Here is a 20,191-nt window from a genome sequence, read left to right as displayed (position 1 = left end):
TTTCCCGAAAAAGGGAAAAAAACCCTTTAAGGGGCAAATCAAATGGATCTCATTATTGAATGAAGAACCAATGTGGGACTGAGTTGGAAACAGTTACACAACTTATTGTTGGTTGCGATGCTCTAATGGCAGAGGGAATGTATACTGAAAGGCATAATAATGTGGCAAGATTGTTACACTGGAGATTGTGCAAACATTATGGTATCGAAGTGGCTGAAAAACATTGGAAACATGAGCAACAGAGAATCATAGAAAATGATGTTTACATCACATGGCATCACCCAATACCAACAGTCCAAAAAAATAGATGCTAGAAAAACGGACATAGTGATCCAAGAAAAGAAGACAAAAGTAGCATTGATCATTGAAATTGCCACACCTAGTGACTATAGTGTCTTGCGTACAGAGAGAGACAAAGTCATAAAATACCTTGATCTGTACGCAGAAACGAGAGCCATGTGGAAGAAAGATACCCATACAGTTCCAATAGTAGTAGGAGCAACTGGTCTTATAAAAAAGAATTTACAATCATATTTAGATACGTTACCAATTCATGTAACACTGTATGAATTGCAGAAGGAGTCATTGCTGGGCACATTGTGGGTACTGCGAAGAGCACTTTTGGCTAACATCAAGGAGTGAAATAATACTAATTTCATGAACTTTAATCATACTCTAACTTAGGAATGGGGTCCATTCCCATCATGGTATTAGAAACTCAAAAGACTTGGAGAAATCAAAAAAGATTGAAAGGTATCAGTCAGGAGAAGGGTACAAAAAAAATTTCACAGTATTGGATATACCATGGAACACAGTGAAGACAGTCATCAAAAAGTGGAGAAAATATGGGACAACAGTGACATTGCAAAGAACTGGACGTCCCTCCAAAAATAAGAGACCAGACGAAAACTAGTCAGGGGAGGCTGCCAAGAGACCTACAGCAACACTGAAGGAGTTGTAGGAATTTCTGGCAAGTACTGGCTGTGCACTACATGTGACAACAATCTCTCGTATTCTCCATACATCTGGGCTATGGGGTAAGGTTGCAAGACAGAAGTCTTTTCTTACACAGAAAAACATCCAGGCCTGACTAAAATTTGCATAACAATACAGCAAGTCTCCCAAAAGCATGTGGGAAAATGTGTTATGGTCTGATAAGACCAAGGTTGAACTTTTTGGCTGCAATTCCAAAAGGTACGTTTGGCACACAAACAACAGTTCACATCACCAAAACAACACCACTCCCACGGTGAAGCATGGTGGTGGCAGTATCATGCTTTGGGGTTGCTTTTCTACAGCTAGAAATGGAGCTTTAGTCAAGGTGGAGAGAATTATGAACAGTTCCAAATACCAGTCACTTTTGGCCCAAAACCTTCAGGCGTCTGTTAGAAAGCTGAAGATGAAGAGGAATTTCACCTTTCAACACGACAATGACCCGAAGCTTACATCCAAATCAACATAAGAATGGCTTCACCAGAAGAACATTTAAATTTTGGAATGGCCCAGCCACAGCCCAGACCTAAATCCAATAGAAAATCTGTGGGGTGACCTGAAGAGTGCTGTGCACAAGAGATGCCCTCACAATCTGACAGATTTGGAGCACTTTACAAAGAACAGTGGGAAAATATTGCCAAGTCAAGATGTGCCATGCTGATAGACTTTTGCCCAAGAAGACTGAATGCTGTTATAAAATCAAAAAGTGCTTCAGCAAAGTATTAATTTAAGGGTGTGCACACTTATGCAACCAGCCTATTTTACGTTTTTTATTTTTTATATTTTCCCCCTAACAGATTTGTTTGTTTTTCAGTTGAATTGTACATGTTACAAGTCACATTAAAGGTGGGAAAAGTTTTGAAATTATTTATTGCGGTCTCATTTTTTTATATCACAAATACCTGGCATTTTAACAGGGGTGTGTAAACATTTTATATCCACTGTATTGGAAGCATTATAGTCATAACTGAAATCTATTTTACCTAGGCAACTTTCTAGCCTACAGTAAGTGCTGGCACACAGTATCCCACACTGATATTAGTTTTTCATTTTATCAACTGATTTTATTAACTGCCTTTCCCTTTTTGTCTTACCATAAGGTGGCTCTGAATCATGTACATCTGATAGAGTCCTACTAGAACACCACACGGTCATATAACTCACAGCAAAATTGCATAAGACAAATCAGAATTACTTAAATAAAATCGTTCCGCATTAGATACTGCTGTTTATGTCAGAGTAAAATAGACATATTATAAAGCAGTCAGGGAATGTTTCAGACTAAAAAAGCTCAGCTTCCTTAATGTACCTGTTTATGTTTTTATTTGATTTTTCTTCACTGGGGTAAAACACTGATCTCATTTACTATGTAAATATAATTTGATTGCTAAGGACCAATAGCGATCTACCTTATGAAAGCTTACCAGCATGTCTTGTACCTTGAAACACTAAGGTTTGGCTTTTTATAGGTATGCTTAAGATTACATCTATGAAATGATAAGGGCTGTGTTCCCAAATAGGTTTACATTCCATACCTTTCTTTGAACAAATAGAAAACTCCCATTTGTTCAAATAATCAGCAGATCTCATGGATCTAGTGAGTACCACCACCAAAAAAAAAAAAAAAACAACAACTCATATCCATATATCCAGTTATGTTGAAAAAGTTTAAGTTACGTAGGCATATTATTGTATTTTAACTAATTTCCGTACAAACCTTGAAATGATTTCTCACTATACGGAAGAACTTGATATTGGATTGGTTATATTTTATGCTGCCTTGCTCTATGCTCTAGGCTATCCTTACCATATTCATAGTATCAGGCAAATTAACTGCTGTGTTTTAGGTGTTGGTATAACATGAATTAGCCAACTAATTATAATAGCAAGTGATTTATTTACAATTAAGTGTGCCACATATTTCACTTAATATGAACAAACTTCTCAGTTCTTTTGAGAGTGCATCATTTTACAGTATAAGAGAAAATTTCACTCAATATACTTTAATGACAGAAGACACAATTTAAACAGAAAAAAATAATACTAATACTTAATAACTTAATAGACAAAATGACATACCAGTGGCTTAATTTTCTAACCCATCAGCCAGATACCATGGTGTAATAAACATGAGCCTGGCATTTAATATTCCATGCATTACTAAAACTTTTAAGAATACAGCTGATGCCCAGACTGTGGCCGTAAAGAATAACAGTGGCACTTAACTAATATCAGCAAATCCCACCTGTATTCATCGGTACTAAAAATTGCTTATTAAACGTTAAGCAAGGGGATCTTATTGGGGAGGGGTGGCTTCAATTACATTACATAAGTTAAAGATACTAGTGCAAACAGAGAAAGAGTAATGACTACAAAACAAAAGTATGGTCCAAACCTTTCCATTTAAGGGATGCTGGAACATGACAACATAAACTACTGTTTATTACATTCAACTTATAACCACTTGCTCATATTATTAGAGTTAAAAGTTACAGTTACTAAAGCACAATAGCTTTAGATGGCAGCTGCTCATGTTATATTGTTCTTTTCACACTGCAGCAAAAACATAATGCGTATGTTCTAGTGTTAGGTGAGTGATCTACTGTTGCAGCACTTCCGAGAAAAAGCAAGATATGTATTATATTACTTGTCAGTGATTTCAAACACTTCAGAGTGGGAATAATAAAGTAAGGGGGTATTATTTATTTATTTAACATTTGTTTAACAGGAAAGTCTTGGAACGAGCCAATTTTCAGCGGAGGTCCAGGGAGAATGCTCCAGACCCATGCCTTTGTAAAGTGGGAGGAAATCTATACAAATGCAGGGAGTACATGCAGACTCTGCACAGAAGACACCCCAGCCAAGAATTGAACCAGAAACCCTCTTACTGTGAGGCGACAATGCAACCCGCTGCACCACTGCACTGTCCGAGATTATGGGAGATTCCTCTACAGAAATGTTTTTGTCCATGTCTCACTTATAAAGTGAGAAGCTCAAATGCATACATTACAAAATGCATGTGCTTGACCTCACATTTATGAGATGTAGCTCAGCTACTGTGATGCAAGCCCAAATGTGTTGACAAGCCGTAGCAGACACATTGTAATCACAGCTCATCACCTCATTTCACTTGGTCACCGTGATAAGTTCTTCATTTTAAATAATTAATATGAAAATTTTCACTACAAACTTAGCTTTCCACTGATCTCTGACTATTACATACAAAGTATTCAGATTAATCTTACCAATTAAAATAATTTGCACTGCGTTAGCATTTATTTACATGCCAACATTAACAACCTCATTAGTAAGAGTAGAAGAGAAAAATAAGTTATGTACTTACCATAATGCTCTGTGTTGCCTAACTTCATTCTTCCTCAATGAGTGGGTTCCGATCTGATCCACTGGATTCGACTCAGCCAATGCTAAAGCTCGCAGCCACCAGATCTCTTGAGCTTCTCCCTTACCCACAATGCATCTACACAATTACCTCAGATCTTGTTTGCTGCTACATTAGCATAGGAAGATTAAGAGAATTATGGAAAGCCATATCCAGAGTCGTATATCCATATAAAACATACATATTTACAGATCATGTAGATATTCGTTCCTCCAGAAACTCAGAAAGGGGATTGGTGGGAGGGGAGTTGAGGAAGAATGAAGATTGACAAAACAGATGGAACGTTATGGTGAGTACATAACTTCTTTATCTGATTATGTTAATCTTCATTCTATCCTCAACAAGTGGGACAGTGTCCCTAGCTACTTGTATCCAGGGTGGACTGAAGGAAGGATATTCCTAAGCACCATAGAACCAAATGATGCCCTACCTCTGGAGACCACATCCAACTTGTAATGAATGATAAAGGTATGATGAATAGTCCAAGTTACTGCTGCACAAATATTGTCCATAGACATTCTTAACAGAAAAACCTTGGAAGTAGCCACAAATCTAGTGGAGTGTGCTTTCAATGGATGTGCAAGGGAATGCCCAATGTGGCATAGACAAAGGAGATGCAATTTAATAGGGTAACTTTGGAAACTGATTTTCCCAATTTTGGTCCAGAGGAGATAAATATTTGGCTTGCTTTCCTGATTTTTTTCTGTTCTATGCAGACAGAATCACAATTGTCTATGAACCTCCAGTAAATGTAAAAAATATTCTACTTTGTTGGTAAATTTAGGAAAAACACTGGCAAACTGATAGTGCTACTGACGTTGGATTCTGACATCACCTTTGGAAGAAAGGATGGGTTGGTATGTACGGTCACTCTATCTTTGTAGAAAACCAAGTAAGGAGGTTTAGAAGATAGTGCTTGGATCTCAGAAATTCTTTTTGCGAAGTAATGGCAACCAAGAAAATTGTTTTCCATGAAAGTTATTTAAGGTTGCATGTAGCTACTGGTTCGAGGTTGTGTCAGAGACTGAAGCATTAAATTCAAGTCCCATGGAGGTGTAGGGTCTTTAAAAGGAGGCTTTAGAAGAAGTGTCCCTTTTATGAAGGCCTTGCTCAATTTGTGAGATGCTATCGATGCGCCGTTCAATCCTGTATGGTCATTAGAAATTGCTGCTAGCTGTACTCTAACAGTTGCGGTACTAGCACAATTTTAAAAAAGATGAGAAAGGAAATTTAAAATGTGATTAATGAGAGCTGAAAAGGGGTCAAGATTATGTTGCTGAGCGCATACAACAAACCTTTTCCCCTTACTTGAATATGTTTTCCTTGTTGAGGACATATGGGAAGACAAAATTATACATCAGATAGGTGAGGAGAGCACAGATTGTCTGGCTACTAAGGGAACTGGAAAAGCCAAGCAGTCAGCTTGAGGTTTGGTATATCTGGGTGAGACATGCCCTCTGATCTAGGTTCCATGGTGGTTGAACCATGTGAGGCCATAGGAAACAAAACCAAATTTTTCAGGCCAATAGGAGGCTCTTTGACCTGGCAGCTTTCTGCAAAAATTTTGGAATCAATGGGGTTGGTGGGAAGGCATAAAGGAGGCTGGGGGGACAATCATGAAGTACAACATCCTTCAGTGACTGCCTTGGTGGGGGATTTAGGGGAAAATAGTTGTTGCACTTGTTGTTTAGGGAAGAGGCAAAAAGATTGCAGCACGGCTGAATCCACTGATGGAAAATCTCATCCGCCATTTTCTTATTCAAGGACCACTCATGAGGAAGAAGAATGCACCTACTCAATTTGTCAGCAATCATGTTGGATCTTCCCAGAATGTGCGTCACTAAAAGAAAGCAGTCGGGAGAGATCGTCCACTGCCAGACCCTGAGCACTTCGACAGAATGGTAAGATTTGGTTCCCCCTTGTTTGTTGATGTACTAGAGGACTGACATGTTATCCATTTGAATTGCAGTCATCCAAGAGGGAAGAACATCTTGAAAAGCTCGCAACGCAAAAAGCACTGCTCTCATCTCTAGGACATTTATATGCAAATTGGCCACTTTGGGGGAGCAAGTACCCTGAACTGTCATCCCCAGATAATGCCCCCCACCTTATCTGGGGAGCATCCATGGTCACTATGGCCTTGGGCTGTTGGGGAATGAAGGGAAAGCCAAGGAGCAGTTGATAAGACAGGAGCCACCAGTAGAGATCTCTTTTGTAAGTGTTGGTAATTTGTATCTGATACAACACTGAGTGTTGGAAGACTGATCACTGAGTACCCAACATCTCCACTGGAGGATCCGCATGTTCATAGGTTCATAGATTAGTACTAAGCTAACTGCCCTTGCGAGACATTTTAAGCCTAGCCAATTATCCCTTGTGAGACTCAAACCCCGCACCTTGTGTTTGTAAGGCAAACACCTTAACCATCAGGCCACCCTCTCAACCTGGCCAAGAGAATTAAGGTTCTCGCTGCCTCCGTGAGGCCTAGAGTTTGGAGAACTGTGCTAGCTGAGATAGATGTGTTCTCTACAACCTTCTTCACCGGTGACTTTATTGTTTGAACTTAATGGTGTGGAAGGAAAGCAATGGCAATCTTTGTGTTGAGTAGCGCCCCTATAAATTCCAATGTCTGAGATGGTTGAAGTTGTGATTTGCTGTAGTTTATGGTTATTCCTAGAAAAGCAAAGGTGTGGAGAACCTGATCTCTTGCATGTGTGAATTGATGCCTGGTCAGAGCAGTAATGAGCCAATCATCCAGGTACAGAAACACCTGGAATCCCTGCAGTCTGAGGTAAGAGCTACTACTGCCATGCATTTGGTGAACACCCTGGGGGCTGTGGTGAGTCGAAAGGACAGTACTCTGAATTGGTAGTGACTGGCTCCCAGTTGGAAGTGTAGTTACTTTCTGGAACACCTGTTGATTTTTATGTGATAATAGGCATTCTGAAGATCTATCAAGCCCAGAAAAGGGAGAATGGACTGAACCCTGACCATCTGGAACTTGGTATGATGAACAAATTTGTTTAGATTTTTGAGATCCAGAATTGGTCTCTCATCCCCTGTTTTCTCTGGCACTAAAAAGAACATGGAATAAGTTCCAGATCCTATCTGGTCTGGTGGGACCTCTTGAATTACTTTTTTTTTTCTAGCAGCTTTTGAATCTAAATTGCTGCTTGATCCCTCTGACTGGGTGGAACATCAGAGAATTTACTTAGAATTGGTGGTGGTAGGGAAAATGGTATTATATATAACCTCTGGATATAATCCATGCACCCAAGTATCTTTTTCTAAGTCTAACCAGGCTCTCCGGTGCAGGGATAAATGTCCCCCGACTGTCTCCAGAGGTGGATAGTCAGGTCTCTGTTCAGGAGTGCTGGTAGGGTTTATCAAAGAAAGATTGTCATGAAACCTGGTTTTGCAGGTCACCTCTGCCACGAGGGCAATGACATTCCCCCCTCTGACCCTGGGGTCACTTGCTCCACGTGTGTTATGAAAAGGACCATGGGACTTTTTGAACCACATTTTCCGGCCACTCCGCTAATTCCTGGAGTAGGATCTTTGGGGAGCCAAAAAACATATGCCCATGGCAGACAAAGACTTTCCATCCCTCTCACACCTGGACAGTTTTTCTTTCACCTTAGGGCCAAAAAGAGTAGTTCTGTCAAAGGGAGCACTGACAAAATTGGACTTAAATGGCTCCGTAAAATTGCACAATGCATCCAGGCATGCCTCCTCATGGAAATCCCTGAACCCGCAGCTCTTGAGGTCCTTTCCACGATGTTGGAAACTAACCTTATGGCACTATTGGATATTGACTGTAGGGTTGATAACTGAGAAGTTACCGAATCTTGAACCTCTGCAGACATGGTTCCTGAGAGAGTATTTGATAATTCCTTGGTCAAATCTCTCTGAAGACTAATAAAGTGTGCCAAATAGCTCAGCAACCGCATGGCAAAGGTCACTAAAGCAAAGACATCCTTCCCCAGTCTGTCCATCTCCCCCTGTTGGGGGGATGGACAGTGGAACTCTCATCAACTAGTTTCTTCTTTGTGGCCGCCGCAATGACCATGGCATCAACTAGAACCCCTTTCCCCCAAAAACTGTCTGCAACTGGTGCCATTATCCTGTCTGCTCTTGGAGGTATGGGTTCTATGCAGTCAGGCTCCTTCCACGCCTACCTAGAGATCATGTCAATGAACTCTCGGCGTGCGAAGTCACCCAGGAAGTAGAGGGTCCTGTACCAAAAGCCTCTAGGAAAATGGATTCTTCTGACACCAGCCACCTCTCTGTTTAAGGATTTCTAGGATGTCTCCAAAGGGAACATCTTCAGGAGGTGACCGTGGGGGCCCCTTGCCCTCATCGAAATCTGTGTCTTCAGTGACTGACTCTTGTGGGGAGTCTAGGTGCTTCATTTTCCATGCCCTCTACCGGGACACTTATTTACTGGCATTGTTTTTAAACCAAAAAAGTTCACTGGACCAAGGAGAGCCCATTTTCAATGGAGGCCCAGGGAGAAAAGCTCCACAAAGGCAGTTTGTATGAAAGTATATGGTTATACAGAACACAGTTAATAAATTGAAATGCATTATCCAAAACTCAAGTAGTAAAAGAAATACAATGAAAGGCACACATTAATAGGTTAAGCCAGTCCAGTTAGAGGTTCCATAAATATCTAAAAAAAAAAAATAGACTGTACTGACACATACACGAGAAAACACAAGTAGCAAACAGCAACATTATAAGGCACATGTATTGAGTATGTACAGTTTCAGGTGTAGTTGGGTAAGAAAGGTAGAACAGAATAAATTTTAATTGAATATGTCTGTAGTTGAGGATAGTAGAGTACAGTCAGTGGGATGTTCTGGGGTTGGCTCGGAACAGGAAATCAAAATTCCCTGGAAGGGAACCTGAGGTTTTGGTACAGAATGTCCTCCTGGAGAAAGCTGTTGAGGCTCCAGGCACTGAGGCATCATGGTGAAATATGTAGGATCCGAGGGGGAAGGTTCTAGCAGGACTGTACAGCCAGTGAACACTCTCTTCACAGCCTCCAAGGCAGAGCTCACAGGAGCTAGAGAGAAGCCTTGATCCAAGAAAGCAGATTTCAGTATCATCACCCGTCTCCTATCTGCTGGCCCTGCCCCCAAGGAGGAAGCAGGAGTTGAACTGTCTAGTTCCAAGATGCCGAGGAGCAGAGATGGCTTTGAAAACTTTGGAGTTGAATGCTGTATCCTGGACTCAGCATGCAGACTTCAGCTCGGACAGCCTTCTGGATCCAAAAGGATCAGAGGTCTCAGAGAAGATGTCAGATCTGAAGATATGGAGGGGTCCACAGATCTGAGGCTCCAAGGCAACGGATGGTGTTACAGGAGGAACTTTCAGGGGTGGTGTGGTGGAAGGTCAGTTAATCTGACCCAGAGGGTAGGTGCTGAGGGAAAACCAATATGCCCCTGTGTTGAGAGGATCTTCCTCAACACTCTCTCCATGTCTTCTGTGAGACTTCTGGAAGAACGAGTAGAGTAAATGGAGGGAGATACTGGTCTCTGCAAAAAAGGTGATGGAAGCTTGTCAGAAACTGGGTCAACTGATGATGAATATCTGGTATGAGGACAATGTAGACTCTCTGAAGTTTCTGTCTGATCCAATGATTTTTCCTTCTGATCCAACCTAGATTGTACTTGATCTGTAATGGTTGATTTGGATGTAGCAGGATCCAAAGGAGCAGTTGCATTCTGAATTCTTATCTTTTTCTGATCCAGGGTTGAGACCATATGTTTAGCACTTCTTTTCCGGGAAGAGTCTGAGGAAGATTTTGACGAGGGGAAGGCTTCGACTTTGGCAATTGGGATATGGCTTCCGCAAAAGAGGAAGGGAGGAAACCTTTTAATATCAATATGTTTTTACGCTCTGTTAAAGCTCGGATTAAATCTTTGGCAAATGGAGCAGTCTTCCTGTAATTGTAACGGATCCAAGCAGTACACACAATCTGTGTGTGCATCTGAGAGGGGGCAACTTACTCCCACATTTGCAGCATTTCTTGAAACCCACAGGTTTGTCAGTCACCATGCAATATCTAAGTCAAATAATGGCAACAAGTAAAAAGTAAAAATTCTCATAGAAAGGCAATCCAAAATAGAAAAGGTAACCTCTCTTCTTGTTTTAAAAAAAAAAAAAAAAGAAAGAAAGAAGAAACAGAGGAATACCACCAATAGTATGAAGAAATATGACCAGGTCGTAAGGGAAGGGAGATACTAATGATAGTATCTAAGAGTACCAAGTACGAGAAGGAAATGAAAAGGAAAAAACAGCAGCAGTAGCAAAAGGGAAAAGTTACAACACTCTAAAGACACCAGAAAGGAAAAGCAGGCAAGGCGATACCAACAATGGTATTTAAAAATTTATGACGAAGTTGTAGGGGCAAGGAAGAAAAACAGCAGAGATGCTAAGCACAAAAAACTAAAGACTAAGGCTAAAACTAAAAGGATTACTAAATGGAAATAAATATGGACAAAAAACTTTGCTTATCTAATATAGCTTGAGAGAAACTGCTAGACCATGTCCGATAGCTAGAAGTGGCAAATGAGATCTGAGGTAATTGGGTAGGTGCACTGTGGGTAAGGGAGAAGATCAAGAGATCTGGTGGCTGCAAGCTTTAGCAATGGCCAAGTCGGATCTGATGGATTAGATTCAAACCAACTCGAGGATGAAATGAATACTGATAACATCAGGTTATAGTTCACTCAATGCATCAACATATTCTGCAGATTCTACAGTTCTTTTAAACGTTATTCCATGCATGGAACAAAGCTCACAAACATCAACAGCAGGAAGAATTCAACCATCTGCAGATATGCTTGAGATCATTTACTGTGTTCAAAAATGGTGAAAAAAAACCCTCTAAAACTCCAAATAAGGTTTTTAGTAGTTACATACAGAATCTAGTTGATAAAAGCACAGCAATGTCACTTAAAAAACTACAGTTCTTCTGATATATATATATATATATATATATATATACACAAAAAATTGTCCTGCAGGGTTGGCCATTTGTTGCTTCAAGCTGTCCCCTTCCTAGCTAGCCCTACCTGCAGCCCGAGTCTGTTTCTGAACTCTACACAACAGTGGCAGATAAATGCCCTCCAGTAAGCTGGCAATAATATACAGAATTTTAGTTTGAGTTTTTTTTCCATTGACTAAAAAATTAAGATAATGTTCAAAGTCATAAAAAAATGTACTACATGGATTCTTTTTCAGCCGTTTAGAAACATCCACTCTTGTCGTCATTCTGCTCTTATTTCCCCTTAAATTGCAACTTTTACTGAGAAATGACATTTGAAAAATCTGTGCTTTTTACATTTGATGGTCATGCCCTTCCTAATGTGTGGATGTGAAGGGCATGACCAGATGATGCTCTTCTAGGGGCTGAAAACCTTCCATAAAAGAAAATAAATACATTTTATAAAGTAAGGATCATAAAAGAAAATGCTCCAGCAGATTACCTGGAACAGCTCTTCTTCTTTTCAGTTTTTGTCATTAAGAAAAGATGTAACAGAAGAATTGCTCTAGGCATTCCTTTGCAGCAGCTTGTGTCTTTTTTCTGGTTCAGTCTGAATTACTTGCTTTATTTGTTATGCATGATGATGTCAGTGGCAGAGAGTGACAAGCAAGCACATTAAAATAAGCATTTTTTAATTTAAATAGTTAGAAGGAATCTATTCTAAGAATTAAACAGTATATAGATGTGAAATACACATTCCTTTGAGACAACTGATTTTAAAAATGTTTCCAAAGGTAAGGCAGACATTTAAACATGTTCTGTAAGATTTGTAACTTATTAACACTGTATGGCTGTAACATTATCCTGTACAATTCACCAAAATCACTGGTAGGACTACTTCATTAATGATCATTAACATAAATAAGAAAGTATTTGAAAAGAAAATGCATCTACACAGTAAAAACTATTTTACAGAAGTAATCTTTGCCCTTTGACAACCTCAGTGTTCACTGTATTCTTGGCATATAAATCTAGAACTATAATATTTACTTACTTTCTGTTATATTATTTTCTTCAATAGATCTCTGGACAGCTTCTACTGCTCTGGGACTGGTAAAAATAATACCGTCATATTTTTCATGATGAGAAAGCTGCTTGGCAAAAAGAAGAAAAGTGCTGCAAGTTATGGACATTCATTAACAGTATTGTTATTCACAATGAAACAGTTAATCAAAGGTCACACACATTTTTCAACTTGAATTACAATTATATATATATATTTTTTTAATTTCTCTGAAATATTTTCTAATACAGATTCACTTAGTAGCTTTAAATGTCAGTATTTTGTTAACTATAATCATGTCTTTACATATCATGCACTGCTACACAGGACACAACAGGAGGCATGAGGTCTACTTTGCTGACTAGGAACAGAATTAATACAGAATCAGAATCAAAACCAAATACATTCCACTGGTTTATACTGCAACATGTGTGTATTACTTCCTGCATATCCCTCCTATGCAATATATGCTCAATTTTGCTTCCTTTGGCTCTCTGTCTAGTCTTTAAGACAGTGGAAGCCAAAAGGTTTTGCTACTGAGACATATGATAAAATGACTGTATAGCTAGCTAGCCATGCTTACTGGTAATGCACTAGCAACCACTACATCTCATATATGAATAAAATATTGCTTGTTTGTATGTCATACAATATTCTATAAAGCACTTATCTGATGTGGTTTACTTACCATTTTGCCAAGGTTTGTAAACATCTCACAGAACTCTTACATCTAATGGAAACAACTTCAAACAACAATAGAGTTTACAGACAGTTATAATTAAGCAGTAAGGGTGAAGCCCGAGTGATCAAACAAAGCCAGCCGCGGGGAAATCCAGCATTACCCACACGCAGTCATGGGTTATTGCTCAATTACATGATGACATATACAAGAAAGAAACTGCTTATCTTTCTTAAATAATGTATTTGTATAATGGAGTTGTAGTGTTCCTCTGTGTCTTCCACATTTTCTGATGTACTGTGGCATGCATATGCAGATTCACAGTCCCATCCTTGCACAGTACATCAGTGCTGGTCAAGAGCAGCAACAGAGAAAAGCGAACAAATCTGGACAAAGCCAAACATAACGGGGAGAAGGGGGGGGGGGGGCAAAGGCCCAAGAATTGCTTTTATAAACTTAGAAAGTTACTGGATCAAAAGATTTTGTGTTGGCATGCATTTTCAGAAGGTTATACAGCCTAACTTCAATTCTCTACCATTACTTAATGATTTCCATCCCAATGGCTTACCAGAAAACTTTATTTTATTAATAAGGAAAAGATCAAAACTATGAAGCAAAAATCTGGACATTCTGCAAAGATCCAGACAGCTGAGAGGTATGAAACCTTGTCAAAATTTAAAGAGAGGCAGAGCAGAAATAAAAAGGAAAATCAGGGAGGTGCCTATGCTTTTGCAGAACGTACCTGATTTTTCTTGTATATTTCTCTACCCTCTGTAGCATATGCCAAAAGAAGTCTTTCAGCTCAGTGGTATGTTAGCAGCCGGACTTTTTTCTATTGGTATATGCGTGATTTACAACGGGCACATTGGTTGTCCACATTTTTACATGGCACTCAGCCATTAGTGTATAATAACTGGTTACTCATTTAATAGAGACATTCAATCACTAAAAACTAACTGGTTGGAAACAATGCTGCAAATCAGTGTATTTCTTCTGTAGGAAATAATACAGTAACATGGACAGAAGTCTACAAAAAAAAAAGAGAAGTGTATTATGTATGTACACAATGGTCAATTAGAATAACTGCTGACATTCTAATTCAGTGAACTGCAGAACTACAAGTGTACATGAGGGGAATATATACCAAGTTCAGGGTTGCAGTATCTTTTAGTATTCCACCTATTGCAATGTATAGCCTTCTTAGAGGTACTATATAAATGCAGCAAGGATGGGGTAGGCACAGCTCCTAATTTTGGGGTGGCAAGAGCTGAAATCCCCTTTGTAAAATGATTGAAAGGTATAACAGAAAGTTTTGGGATTCAATGCTTTTCTGTTCAAATTAGAGTTGACATTTTGAAGTTTTGGGGCTCAACACCTTCAGGTCTCACACTTTTGATAGACAGCCCTACAATCAATGTTGCTGCAGATACTGAAAGATATGCATGTTGCCTGTAGACTAGTTATGAAACAATATTACCACTAACAGTAGTACGATATTCACACATACATCCCTGGGTGCTGTAAACACAGACTGCTAGGCACACTGTGCAGACACATCTTTGACATTCCAACGTAATCCCTTTCACATAAACCAAATGATATCTCAAAATGCAACATTGGCATAGGGATCCCCTGAAACGAAAATGCCTTCAGTTGTAACAACATAATGGTAAGGTTCATAGGTAAGTGCTAGGCTATTGGCCCTAGAGCCTATATAAGCCTAGCCAAAAGGAATCTCCTATGGGACACCAAAATCTCATAACTTCATAAATTTGTATTTAATTAAGCTTGTTGACCAGAGTAGTGTGCACATCATAAAAGATGATTTGCAAGTACAGCCCAGATAGTTTTTTCTATGCTTACAGCCAAATGTGACCACTGAGAAGCCAAACCTCATCGCCTAGTATTGGAAGACCAGCAATGTCTCCCATTGGACTGTCCTCATATGCCCTAGATGAAAATGCACATTCACCCATCCTGTCATCCAGACTGCTTTTAAGACTTGCTAGGGAAGTACACTGTCTCTGACATGTAAAGAAATAGGGACTAGGTTGGGTTAGATACCTGTTGCACCATCTAGTGCTTTTGACGTAGTAGTATTGGTTTAGGTCTCTAGATCACATGTTTGATTTACCATCTGTTCTATTTATGTCATGGGGTTCAGAGAGTTCTGGGTCATTCAGAGCATGGAACACTATGCAAATGTAACCCTCTGGAGTCTGTACGACAATAAGTAGGACAGGTTTTTTACTGCTGCAGAGTAGCTAAGGGGACCAAGACCCCTTTGTGAGGAAATGCTGGTCTCTTATGTTGGTGTAGGGGCTTAGTAAAGAATGTGCTATAATGAATAAAGTGGGACTATAACTTCTTTGGGCCTTGCCGATATACCTCAAAGGATTAATTGTGCAAGACAGAAGGATATTTTTAACAGTATCTTATAAACTTTCTGAAGGACAAGTGTGAAACCCAAATGTCTGTTATTAACGGCTGACTTTATTCCTCGACAGATTTGCCAGAAAACCAAACATTTTATGAGGGACAGACCAAAATATGAGGCAAACATTTGGGCATTTTGTGAAATTCTGGGAACTGAGAGGTGTGCACTGAAGTCAGCTTTCATGCTGATAAGTATATACTAAAGAGGAGGGGACCCAGTACAAACCTCTGTGGGATGTCTTTGGTATTAGTTTTTTTGTTTTGAGCAAATACTGTACTTCCAAACTTAACAGTATGGATTCTATAAGAGAGCCAGTTAACTCTCCACCAGACTAGACTAAGCCAAGTGCATGCTGTTTGGTACAAAGAGATTCACCAATGCCACTAGCCCTTCTCCATATCAAAGACAACAACCTAACTGAATCCACAATATCATTTCAATATCATGGCATTTGGCTTGACCAATCTCTCAAATTCCAAGACGATGTTTAGAAAGTAAGATCCAAAGTCAACTACATCCTAATCTGCGTCAAAAAGATATCTAATTTCCACTCACAACCTGCCACAGCAGCTTTGGGAAAAGGTGTCCTGCTTGTACAACTAGAATATGGTCTATCCTTATTCAACATTGCCTTACAAAAAACACTTCCACCTTACAATCGCTTTCTAATAAACTCTGCCATTTCATCACCAACTCCTGTCAGCGTGAACATCACTGCAACACATTGGAAAAGGCAAGTTGAATACCTGTTCAAGGTAGAACCAACCCCCTTTTTGGCTCCATTCTCTTCAAACTCCTATGCCAAGCCATGCCCTCCACCAACTATGAGATTAACTACATCCAAACCACACTACTACCTAAGAAGCCAATCCACTAAATGTCCTACTGTCATACCTCCATCCACTAAACTTAATTCCACAGACCACAGCTTCTCTGTTCTTGCCCCTAATATAGTTAAATCACTACCACCTGATACTGAAAACAGGGACTATAATCATTTCAGACATCAGTTCAAACAATGCCCAATTGTACAATACAAGTGCACATGCCAGAGCACAGGCCGTGTCACCTAACTCTCTTGGTTGCATTAGTACATTCATCCCAGAAAAAACTTGACTGATTATTCGTCTAACATCTCCAACATATAAGCTCACACAGACTCCTTTCACATCTTCCCTATCCATTCTCTACTGTTGTTAGCTCTTCTAATGCAACTCTTAGCATGGTACAATGTCTACTCTACTCACTGATAAAATGTCCCTCCATACTGGTATACAACACATTCATTCTTTTGGCTGGACCTCATGTACCTCACATATAACATCTGTATTATTCATTGCATACTCCAGAGCTTACTTTTTAAACCTTCTTGTATATATTTGTGTATATATACATTTTACATCTATTTATGTTATGTTATGTCACTATACTGTATAATTTGGCTCTACCTTTAATCTACATTTAGTCTTGTTACTTTGTATTTAACTTGGGCATCAATCAATTTGAACAGTGCTCTACTCTGGTAAATATAAATAAACAAACAAACAGACACATTAACAAAACAAACAAACAATGTATTGGTTGATTCTGAGTTAGACTTATCAGGCATAGGGGATAGTGCTGGAGGCCTTGGCAAGGTCCAGGTAAGTATTGTGGACTACATGTCTCTTACTCATTGCCTCAGTAACCTTTCTGAATAACTTAACCAGACATAATCTGCCTCTTACAAAGCTAAACTGATGTGAATACAAGGATATAAGGTCACCACTGTCATTGTTTTAGTGCATCTATATTATGTTCCACAGCCCTGCAAATAATATTGGTGAGACAAACACCTTTAAATCCCAGAATTAGTAGAGGGACCACCTTTATGCAGGGACACACTGACAGCTGTTCTCCACACCTCAGTGATGTTACCCATAGAGAAATTCAAGCTGAAGAGATGACCGAGGAGTTTTGCTAAGTACTTTAGGACTTAGTGTTTCTCAGCAGATATTCAGGGATACTGGCAAACCCTATGAAGGTTAACATTTTTAAATTTTGGAAAGTGCCAAAAGGACTTGGTCCAAATTGATTACAGGAGGGGAGGCATGAGAGGGACTGCAGGGGACAGAAGGGAGGGTGTGCAGGGTTAAGTTGGAAAAAAAAATCTGTCCACAAGAGGATTATCAATGTACTTGGAGTGAGAAAAGGAGACAGCATTAGAGATAAATTCAGCTCAGAATTATTAATCACTTCTTAACTTCCAAATCAACTGGAGAAAGCCTTACTGTTGTCTTTTGATCTAGATGCAACCAAAGTTCATAGTTAGCCTTGCATTTCTTTACAATAAATCTGATGGACTTATCGGCTTAAATTTGCTGCATATTCATAAGTCAAACTCCACTCATGCAACCTGCATGCAAGGCCTCAACCTGGTCTGTGACATTAATAAAACTTGTTGGTGGGATAGATTTGTGTCTCAAAGACTCCCCCTTCTGTGGAATAGACTCCCTCTCCATGTCAAGCAGAATACTAGCCCCTCTTTAAGAGGAACCTGGATGACTGGATGGGAAACAGAAAATACACCCCTGGGATCCCACCTATGTCCCTGCTGGTACTCTCTACATCATAACAGTTTGTTAAATTAACTAACTACGTAATTATTTATGACTTTTGTTTTTGGTGCCATCAATCATCCATCTTTCATGTTGTGCTCAGAAGCAAGGCAAGGAAAAAAACATTAAGATGCATCTGGTACTTACCTAACTTTTTAATACACTACGGTTAGGTCAAGTATACTTAGGCATGGATACCACATTTAAATAAGTCTCACAACTGGTGCGAAGTTACTATTTCTAAAATTCAGGAGGGGTTAGAATAAAATAACACCATTCTGCCTGACTGAGTTAGACTGTCCCCCCATCCTAGTCAACACCAGGGCCATAACTAGGCATGAATTCAACCCTCCACTTTGGGTGGGCCTCCAAGCAATGAAGCTGCTCAATTCCACCCACCGAAATATAGCTACCCTAACAACTGGCCAAGGTTTGCTCCTGAATGTATCAAAACAGTTTACTGTTAAAACACTAACAATGAACTTGTCAAATATAAAATCACAAAATGAAGTTTTACAGTATTAAAAATCACTTTGGTATAAAGGCTCTCAGTGGAAAAAACATTTAAAGTCAAATTTGGATCCATACAAAATCCTGACAGACAGGTGGAAATTTTAATTAAAAATGGTATGGAGTATTGTCTGTCATACTTCCACATATCATCACCAAATTAGAGCCCGTTTAAGCCGTGTAATCAAAGGATAAAAAAGTGTTACTGGGTAAATAACAGAATGGGACTTCAGCATCAGGATCTTTGCACTTTTCTTGTTTCTCATTTTATAAATATAAATGTATGTGTGTGTACATTTATTAGCACTACCCAAAATACGGCAACACTAACAGCACATAGGTGAACAATATGCTTATTGTTTGTCAAGAAGAAAACTGACTAAACAAACCAGAAAAGATGATGCTCTCCGGCAACAAAAAATAGACCACTAGGTCAATGAAATGTTATTTGTGAGGAAGAGTCTTGACAGATGGCATTCAGCTGTGCTGGTTGTAATAAAGGGAAAAAAATCATTAACACAAAAAGTAAAAATAAAGCCAACAGCTAAAAGTCAGAATGCTAGCAGATAAACATAAGGCAATGAAGTTGTATCTTGCCTTACAAAATATAAATGTCACACAAGGCTAGGACAAGTCACCTCAGTGCTGTTCATGTATCCAGATATGGTGTAGTTCTGAATAAGGTGTCTTTAAAATGCAGGCCTTTACCTCATAGGGTCTAAATTAAAAAAAACGTTATTAAATTATCAGTACAGATGCACAGAGGCTGAATTTTTGAAATTTGTACAAACTTTAATGCATATAAAATCATATAACTGAAATTTCTAACTGATTTATAATTCACATTCTTTTAGTTACATTAAGAAAATTTGCTTAGGATCAAGAAGGAAGAAAACAGAATAGGAGCAACTACATATATCATAATGTTGAAAATATATGACCAAGAATATAATGCTCTTATATAGCTGGCTTACATTTTTTCTACCTAAAAATATGACATTGCAAAGGTGCAGATCACTTTCTGCAAACCCACTGTCTGCAAATCTAAAAATTAGAAGAGTCCTTTAAGATAGTAAAAGTCATACCTATAAAATTTTTTTTTGTGTCTTTCGGCTTTTCCCGGTTAGGGGTCGCCACAGTGGAACTCCGGTCCGCTAATGATTGGCAGTTGATTTTTACGTACCGGCTTGCCAGGCCTGATGCACAACCTTCAACGAAGGTACGCCCATTCACGCATGTCTCCACGCAGAAGACACTCTAGCTGAGAATTGAACCGGACAGCGTCTTACTGTGAGGCGATAACGCTACTGCAGCAAAAAGTCATACCTATAAATATGATTGAAAAATCACATAGCCAAACAAGCACAATACTACAAGTGCAACCCAACAGTTAGAAATGTTAATAATCAGAAGCTCTTTTGTGGTTGTAGGAAAGACTGTGTGAAGAAGAGTTTGGGAAGACCTACCCTTCAAACAGTCCCAAGTCTAATTTAGGCTACTATTTGGTGTTGGGGTTAA

General features: G+C 39.2%; 1 protein-coding gene across 3 annotated transcripts in view; it reads right to left on the bottom strand.

Moving 5' to 3' along the window:
- The window catches only part of UROS (uroporphyrinogen III synthase), a 582,635-nt gene that overhangs the window by 364,881 nt on the left and 197,563 nt on the right, over window positions 1-20,191 (bottom strand). For 2 of the 3 annotated variants that reach the window (XM_044056186.1, XM_044056187.1), the window contains one exon: window positions 12,442-12,538. In XM_044056186.1, the coding sequence (XP_043912121.1) occupies window positions 12,442-12,538 (97 nt within the window). Of the gene's footprint in view, window positions 1-12,441; window positions 12,539-19,311; window positions 19,392-20,191 lie in introns of all 3 variants that reach the window. The other variant, XM_044056188.1, reaches the window with a different exon arrangement.

Source organism: Protopterus annectens, chromosome 14.part0 (assembly GCF_019279795.1).
Source record: "Protopterus annectens isolate FY-2018-M chromosome 14.part0, PAN1.0, whole genome shotgun sequence".
Classification (NCBI taxonomy): Eukaryota; Metazoa; Chordata; order Ceratodontiformes; family Protopteridae; genus Protopterus; species Protopterus annectens.
The sequence above is the reverse complement of the archived record's forward strand: the minus strand, read 5'-3'. Positions and strand labels throughout refer to the sequence as shown.